The sequence below is a fragment of the Podarcis filfolensis genome (genome assembly GCF_964270895.1).
Source record: "Podarcis filfolensis genome assembly, chromosome: 8".
NCBI lineage: Eukaryota > Metazoa > Chordata > Lepidosauria > Squamata > Lacertidae > Podarcis > Podarcis filfolensis.
Window position 1 is genome coordinate 80883778 of NC_139611.1, and position 8881 is coordinate 80892658.

General features: G+C 47.4%; 1 protein-coding gene and 1 long non-coding RNA gene across 2 annotated transcripts; one reads left to right on the top strand and one right to left on the bottom strand.

Annotated features, from left to right (window-relative positions):
* The first annotated feature begins 374 nt into the window (after window positions 1–374).
* Window positions 375–7372, top strand: APOC1 (apolipoprotein C1). Its single transcript, XM_083628238.1, has 4 exons — window positions 375–549; window positions 2261–2338; window positions 4848–4998; window positions 7053–7372. The coding sequence occupies exons 2-4, from the start codon at window positions 2284–2286 to the stop codon at window positions 7126–7128; spliced, it is 282 nt and encodes a 93-aa protein (XP_083484364.1). The 5' UTR covers window positions 375–549; window positions 2261–2283; the 3' UTR covers window positions 7129–7372.
* LOC310769268 lies at window positions 7297–8599 on the bottom strand. Its single transcript, XR_014551591.1, has 2 exons — window positions 8254–8599; window positions 7297–7778 (listed from the first exon to the last, which is right to left on the bottom strand). It is a non-coding gene; the product is annotated as an uncharacterized lncRNA (long non-coding RNA).
* Between the last annotated feature and the right edge of the window lie 282 nt (window positions 8600–8881).

An 8881-nucleotide genomic window follows, 5' to 3' on the forward strand; every position in this document is an offset into this window, starting at 1 on the left:
CTATCCCATAGGGGGATCGAACCTTCGACCTTCGTGTTATCAGCACCATGCTCTAACCAGCTGAGCTATCCTTTAACTGTGCCTCAGGGCTATTTATCCTTCCAGATCACGAAAGCATCTTAGAGGCAAAACCCTATCCGGGAAGCCTCAAGAAGGGAGCCTGGCCTCTTCTTTCCCCCAGCCTTTTTGCAAACTGCTCAGGCAGACCAAAAGTACAAGCAAACTGGGCTGCGTGGAAGGTGGTTCCTTCTCTCTCCCCCACCCCCAGCTTCCCAGTGACTTTAAAGTTTGAGGAAATGGGAATGTGCGAGCACACACACACACTCGCCTTCTTTTCTTACAGCATCCCTGGCTGCGGTTTAAATTCCTGGGAGGGATGGAGCAACCTCCCAATTGCGGAGGGGAGGAGAAAGAGCAGCAAGGCTCAGGTTGCTGCCCTCTGAGGGGCGGATGTTGGAGGCAGGGTGCTAGGTTTATAGGGAGCAGCTGGAGCAGCTGGGAAGGAATTCCCATTTCACCTTGGATTCTCGTCTCCACTCCCAGCTGCAAGTAAGTGGAAATATAAAAATGGATTCAGTTGGCATGTGGGGAAAGGGGAATTCAAACAGAGTGACTAAATTAGAGTCAAGTTATTATTATTATTATTATTTCAAAATCTAGACGTGGCACGTTAATGCAGAGCCCCTGGCGATGGCATCTTAAATGAGAAGTGTGCGAAGATGGAGCACTTTCTCTCTCTGAGTGGCCTGCGTCTTTAACAGCGGGAATTTACTGCACAGAAATTCAGCAGGGAAAGCTGTTGCTTTTGCTGCATCTCCATGCCAGGGAGAGCTTCACCTGTGAAATGACTGCCTGCTGCGTTGCTTCTAAAAAACAACAACAGAGCCTTTAAAAAAAAATGAAGCAAATCTAAGAACATGAGACCGAGCAAAATGCAGGATTGGGGAGTGGTGTGGGGGCAAACAGACGGGACTACAGACTCAGAAGAGGGGAGCAAGGTTCAGAAAGTTTAGTGGGCAGAGGGAGGTGGCAATGAAGTGCAACCCTAAGAGAGCTTTTCGCCTCCTTTTTCCAAGATGTTGATTTAGCTTTTGCCACTAACAGAGGGCTGCAGTTTCCTAGCCGTGGTAGAACACCTGATTTGCATGCATAAAATCCCAGGTTCATCCACGGCCTCTCCAGGTGGATCTGAGAACGTATCCAGGCTGCAACCGTGGAAAGCAGCTGCCAGCCAGAGTATGCAATACTGAACCACTGGTATAAAAGGATCTTCCTGTGTTTTTATGCCTTTAACAGCTGCATGAAGCAGGTGAAGCTTTGAGATGCCCCCTCCCCAAAATCTCTGTCAGAAGCTCTTCTAAACCAAGAGCAGACAGCCATGCAAGCGACTCAGATTTATTATGAGTCATCTAACATGGCTGCACTGACCCCTGCCTTTCCACCTTCCTTAATGGAGAGTTCATGCCATCGTGAGTTTCATACCAGGCAGAAATTCAGCCGGTGAAGGAACCTTCCATAACTGCATTAGTATTCTGGGGGGAAGCTTTGCCTGTCAGCTGGCGAGCTGTGAAACACACCGGTGCCTTTTCAAGTGACAGGTGGCAATCGTCTGTTGCAGTCCTTCAAGAGAGGAGGCAGAACATCATTCCATTTCTGGGTGGAGGTGGGGAATCAGAGACGGGACGGGAGGGCAGTGAAGAAGCACATGCAAAAGAAAAAGAAGCCATTTGCAGCTTTGCTGAGAATTTTACAATGTGTATTGAACCTGGTAAAGGTGCGGAAGATTTCTGCAGCAAGGGTTGCCAACTCTCTCTTCTTTTAAACCAGTCCCTGCCCCTGCGCCTCTTACGGTGCTTCCAGACTGTTGCTAGTTCTGGATGGGGTTTGATTGCGTACCAGCAAACTCAGGCTGCACAACTGAAGTTAATCTTGTGCAACAAACCCACCTCTCAAAACTGGACTTCTTGCTGGAAGGAAAGTTATGGGGAAAGCCCTGGGAAATGTGAGGTGATATAGCTGGCTGGATGCAATGTCATCTGACCTCCCTGCAGGCAAATCAGAATGAATGCTCAATGAACGACTGATGGCATCAAAGCTCCACACAAATTTTGTGAGAACAGGTCAGGATTTCTTAGTTATGTGGAAGCAACCTTAGGTACAGTCATTAGGCAGCACATGAGTGTTTCAACACCATTGTCACCGTTATTAACCAGTTCCACCTATATATGCCCTTGTTTTCTTCCTTCCTTTTTTCCTCCAGGAACTATAAAACCCTCCAACACCATGCAGCTTGCGGTTTCCGTTGCAGTGGTCCTCATGGCTTTGTTTGCTGTGACAGGTAGGAGCCGAAAACCTTTTCTTAGCTCATTATGCAGCGCCACCAATGCGACTGGAACAGGCTAGACGGCATCTATTGCCTTCCACTGGCTAATTTGGAAACTCTAGTTGCGCAGGTTTGGCAAAGGATCCTTGCCACACCTTCCTGCTCCCGGACACACACACCCCGGGCTCAAAATAAGCCCCTCCCTCTGACAGTTCTTCCCATTTGACATGTCTGTGCAAATCCTATCACTGCAGCTGGGAAACATACGTAATTTTTTCGCTCTCATATGAAAGCACCAACACTTTCCCCCCCCCCCCCCGGCCAAAGAACATTTGGCTTCCCATCAGTGCCGGGTTTGGATCTGCAGCTGGCCAAGATTGTGGGCAGGATCTGTGTTAGGCATTGATGTTCAGTGGGTGTGAGGCTTGGAAGCAACAGAGGCTTAAAAATAAGAGGGGGAGGTGGGCTGGGGGGGGACATGATCTGGAGAGTGTTAGCAAAGTCACTTATACAATGAGAAAAGACTTGGTAAAACTTTACTGAGGAAAACAGAACAAAACACTGTATAGTTTGAGGAGAAAGAACTAGAGAGGGGTGTTTTTTGTGTGTGGGGTGTTTCTTAGTTCAGGCCTTGTGCAGGGCAGGAAGACATTCAGCTGAACATACAGAGGAAAGCTCCTCCAGAACTTCACAGCCAATCACAGCATGTGCTATCTCAGCAAAGAGCATGCCACTACCTTTAGTTGCTAAGCAACACCTCCACCAGTTCCTTTTTTGGCTTGCTTGCTAGCGTCAGAATTAACCCTTAAGTCGCAAACTGAACGATCCCTGCTGTTGCACGTATCTAACAGGTAGCAGGAGGAACCTTAGAGATCGCAGGTTTAAAGAAATCAAAATCAAAACGATTTCCCATTTTGGAGTTTTGTGGTGTGCGCTTTATGAGAGGAATCCTGTTTGTTTCATGAATCAAAACACACAGGCTGCAATCCAACCTCCCCCTTATGCTCGACTGTCGTGGGTTTAGAAAGAGCAGAGGGGTCCCCAGTCACACTTCTCTGTGTGTCTGGAGTACCTCCCTGTCTTTGCTCCATCCCAGCTTCCACTCTGGCTGAGTGGAACAGCAGCTCTTCCAGGCTCCTTTAGCTGGTACTTCTTGCCTCAAATCTAGAATGCAGAGCCATAACCAGGTAGACTGCCCCATCTCCTGGATGCTCTCTCTCTCTTCCAGAGGAGAAAACTAGACCATAGAGGTAGCAGCCATACACACCACTTTGCTTCCCTTGGGGTAATACAGTAGCCCCATGGCCCAACGCCAAAGGCTAATGGTTTAATGGTTTAATGGTTGATACCTTAACCCTGGTTAAGAGTTTGGGAGAGCTCAGGCTCCGCCTCTTGTCTCCTTCTCAGCACTTTGACATGAATGACCCTCCCTTCCCTTGTCAGCCTTAACCATGGCTCAGCTTTACATCTGCGCCGGCTGTAACCAAGGTTAGGGCTTCCTAGCGCTACGTGTTGTCTCAGTCGATTGCATGTTCTGTCTCTCCTCTCTCTCCCCTCCTTCCTTGTGGTTATTTTCCATGTTTGCCCATATCAAATGCAGGTGTTTGTCCCCCAATCTGTGCATCCTAAAAAGAAATAGAGGAGGCATCTCTCTTTAATGCTACGGTGGCTCAGAGTTGTAGGAGCACAGGTGTATTTTGAAGGTATAGAAGCAACTGCTTCGCCCCCGCAGTCCAGGTTGCCATTTTATATTTCTGTTCTGTCCTTTACATTCCCCTCTCCCTTTGCTTACTGTTCCCAACGGTCGTGGATTTTAAAGTGGCTTTTGAACTAGGGCATGGACATTAAAAAGCATGTTTTTTACTATGTGGGCAGGATACATTCTTCCTTACTTTTAAATTTAGGTATCTTTATGCATCCTTTTGTTGTGCAGGGGGGTTTGCCATTAGGAAGGTTTGAGATACTATAGCACTGGCAAGAATCAAAATTTATATGGGAATTGTTGGACGTTAAGAACAGGAATACTAACAATATATCACAGCTTCTATAGCCTACATATAGTAGGGGTATTAAAAATGAGTGTCATCATGGCAATCCATAGTTAAAAGTAGAAGTTGGCAAATGTGTCCTCTTTTTTGCTCTTCAAAATATGGCAGCCCTAACTAACCGAGGTTAGTTTTTAGCAGTTTTGCATACCCTGGTTCAATTGAAACTTGGTTCAACCATGCAAGGTTGAAACCACGCTAGCTAATTACACATAAGATGTGATTGAGCCATACTAACCAAGGTTAGCTTGGGGCAGTTTTGCATAACCTTGGTTCACTTGAATCATACATGTTGATGAAGATGCAACACAAGGACGTGTTTACGGCCAACCAGGGAAAGAAAAGAGATGGTTGAATCAGAGAACAGAAGGAGGAAAGAGGGCAGTTGGGGAATATTGCAAAATCAGATATGTTTAGTTTCCAAGCTATGCAATCCATTTCTCACTGTCTTTGCCGCTGTTCTCTTTGCTTTCTCTAAGACTCCACTGAGGTTGAGCCAACAGAGCCCTCCCTGACTCAAAGGTTCGAGAACTTCCAGCGCAATGTTCAGACTTTTATTGACACCGCTGGAGAGAAGACCAAAACAGCTTTCCAGGAGTTCCACAACAGTGAGCCGATCACCAAAGCCAGGTGAATTTCCGGTGGCTTTCTTGCAAGGCCTGAAACCCAGGGCTGTGTACGCACAGAATTCTCCCAGTCCAAAAAAAGAATTCTGGGCATTGCAGTTTGTTAATGGTTGCTGGGAATTCTAACTCTCTGAGGGATAAACTACAGTGCCCAGAATTCTTTGAGGGAAAGGGTGCGCGTCAAATGTGCCTCAGAGCCATAGTGTGGGCAAAACTTCAGAGGGGGCAACTGCTGAGACGCATGAAGCAAACAGAGTTTTGTGCGCCACGGAACCTGCCCTGAGCCCCCTAGCCTAGCAAAATATCTCACCTAACTACTTGAATAGAGAGCCAGTGTGGTGTAGTGGTTAAGAGCTGTGGACTCATAATCTGCTGAATAGGGTTCAATTCCCTGCTCCTCCACATGCAGCTGCTGGGTGACCTTGGGCCAGTCACACTTCTCTGAAGTCTCTCAGCCCCACTCACCTCACAGAGTGTTTGTTGTGGGGGAGGAAGGGAAAGGAGAATGTTAGCCGCTTTGAGACTCCTTAGGGTAGTGATAAAGCTGGATATCAAATCCAAACTCTTCTACTTAGAAAGTGGGATGGCATAAAAAGAAGCTCCAACAACAACAAAGTCATGCTCCTTGATGAATCTGAATTATGTCTTTTCACCAATTCTCATTAAGGCCCAGAAGGAACCCGAAAGCTCCTGTGGGTTGTAGCTTAGTGGCTCTGCATGCAGAAGGTCTGACACTTAGCATTTCCAGAGAAAGGCTAGGAATGGCCACTGTCTGAAGCCCCGGAGAACCTCTGCCAGTCTGAGTAGACCATATTGAGCTAGATAGACCAAGATTCAGACTACATATAAGGCGGGTTCTTATATTTCCTCTCTCAGAGTGCAAAGTTGGGCTCCAACTAGATTCTGGCTAGATTGGCTAGAAGGCATCAGGCCCTGCATTTCTGCGGTGGGGGGGGGTTGCAAAGGAAAAGGGGCCACAGTGGTAGCAAGGATCTGCAGAGAGCAACATCTTTCCCCAATCTCGACGGGTATTCAAGAGAAACAACAGTTCCTCCAGCCACCAGTAGGTGGAGATAGCAGAACGGGACAGAATGTGGCAGGGTGAAAAAGCACTCTCCCCAGTCACTGCCCCTTTGCCACGGCAGCTAGAAATTCGTTTCAGACACTCTTGGGGGCTGGTGGTGATGTAGGTGCTCCCCGCCGGGCCCCCTTACCCCCAGAATGCCTCCCCCTGAAGAAGAACCCCGCTCACCTCTGAGCAAGGTAGAGAAGGCAGAGGGCCTTCTCGGTGGTGGCGCCCGCCCTGTGGAACGCCCTCCCATCAGATGTCGAAGAGATAAACAACTACCTGACATTCAGAAGACATCTTAAGGCAGCCCTGTTCAGGGAAGTTTTTAATGTGTGTCATCTTAGTGTATTTTTGGTCTTTGTGGAAGCCGCCCAGAGTGGCTGGGGAAACCCAGCCAGATGGGCGGGGTAAAAATAAATTATTATTATTATTATTATTATTATTATTATTATTATTATTATTATTATTGAAGGGGGCAAGGCAGACGTCAGGAGGCCGCCGCCGCCGCCACTGCATTATTGAAATACTTTATTGTCACTTGTACAGCTTGTATGCAGTGAGATTACACAAGCACCCCCCACTCAGCTCTCTTAGTCTTAATTCCCCTTGTTTACTGACGCACACCCACCAAACCCGAAAGTCAGTTGCCCTGTTGTTATCTTTTCATTCAGCAGCCTAACAGCCCACGGATAGAAGCTGTTCTTTACCCTGTTGGTGCGACTAATCATGCTTCTATATCTTCTGCCCGAGGGCAGGAGATCAAGAAAGTGCCGGCCAGGATGTGAATCATCCCTGAAAAATTTCCTCCCTTATTTTCCTCATTAGAGGGGGCAGAACTGTTTTAACAGCCAATTGGGGGAAGGGGGAGAGGAGGAGGGGTAGCGTGGGGGTGGGAGGGGGGAGGGTGCCCATCTCGAGCAAGTGCCGTGCCTTGCACAGACCCTGGCGAGGGCGGCAGGGCTCCTTCACTGTTGCCTTCCCGTTGGCAGGAACTGGCTCTCTGAAAGATTCCAGCAGGTGAAGGACAAAGTCAAGGCGACGTTTTCCAGCGACGGATCTGCCTGAATCCACCCCTTCCCCACCAACGCACACCTCTGTTTGGAAGGGAGATCTGCATATGACTCTCCACCGCCAGCAGGTTGCAGTGGAGGAACATCTATTTCTCTCCAGGTGCAGGAAAATCTGGGAGGAGGAGGCAGAGCTGCATGGCCACACCTCTCCTCGGCTCCTCCATTTTCTATTTTTTTGTTATGCATTTATTGGAATCATTTATTACCCTCAAATAAACAGAAGATTCCTCGCTCTGTAATCTCGATTGTTATTGCAATGGTTATCTGTTTATTGATTAGGTTTTCTTCCAAAGGTTTCATCATGGGGCAGGAAGAATTGTGATTTGGGTTCCTTCCCCCTTCCCAAGTTTTCAAGCAATTTCCTGAAGTTGCCCCATCAGCAAAACTATTTCTTTCTCTCTTCTCCCCTCCCGCAAGGTATTTCATGTGCGTTCAGATTTTCACAAGGTCAGACTCCGAAGTTGTTTGAGCTTCAAAGGACACACCCCATCCTCTTCTCTCACAATACAGCTTTGAAAGTCGCAGGAGTGAATTCTCAGATTGCATCGGAGACCATGTGTGCATGTATTCTAGAGAAACAGAGTGAGGTTGGACTAACCATTTTAAGTTGACAAACGTACAAAATCCAGCCTTTCCCCCAGATCCCTGAAACAGAGATGGGAGAGAAATTTGATTCGGTTTGCATTTAAAAGTGAACTTGCCTAATTCACACTTTGCAAAACAATACATAGAACCACAGAGTTGTCAGGGTCCCCGAGAGTCATCTAGCCAACCCCTGTAGATGCAGGAATGAACCGAAACACAACCATCCCTCAAAATGCACATTTCTTTGAACTTTGTTGTTGTGTTAGGAATTCCCCGGTGCATCCATGCAAGTTGGAAGACACAGCTTTGATTTCAATCCACTTCCTCTGCAGAGGGGAAAATGCTCTGTTTTTATTTTTTCCTTCTGCAGAGACTGCAAAGGGTTTCCCATTAATCCTGATCAAGAGCTAACCTCTTCTGATGGTGCACTCCTAATGCGAAGCATCTTCAAAGAAGGCTGCTGCAACTGCCAATCACCTGGTCGTCACTTAGAGCAACCTGCTCCTGAACTCAGGTCTGTGTATATGCACTAGACCTTTAAAGCACATTTGCTGAGAATTGTAACCCTGTGAGGAGTAAACTACTGCACCCACAATTCTTTGAGGCAAAGAATATACTTTCAACGTGTTTGAAGTCTAGTATGTACACAGCCTGAAATAGGTGTCATTTGCCTGATGTCATTGTGACATTAGGTGATGGACAGGTGAATGGTCCCAACCCACTTTTCCAAGTTGGACTTTGGAGGGTGGTGGGCTTAGATTGTTGGATCAATCCATCGACCTCTGATGAATGATTTAGAACAGGCACCCCCAACTCAGCCCTCCAGATGTTTTGGGACTACAACTCCCATCATCCCTAGCTAACAGGACCAGTGGTCAGGAATGGTGGGAATTGTAGTCCCAAAACAGCTGGAGGGCCGAGTTTGGGGATGCCCGATTTAGAAGGATTGGGTCTGGCATCACTTTCGCTGTGCGTATGTGCCAATATCCATCTTCGGGGTTGAAGGTACACACAATAGGCAATAAACACATAAAGATTCGGTCAAGTGTAGAGGTTTACTTGACAGGCACAAAATGTATATCAGTAGCAAATATATACAGACATTCACCACTGCCGTGGTCAAGGCAGGCTTAGACTTCAACAAGTCCAAGTCTCTCTCCTCT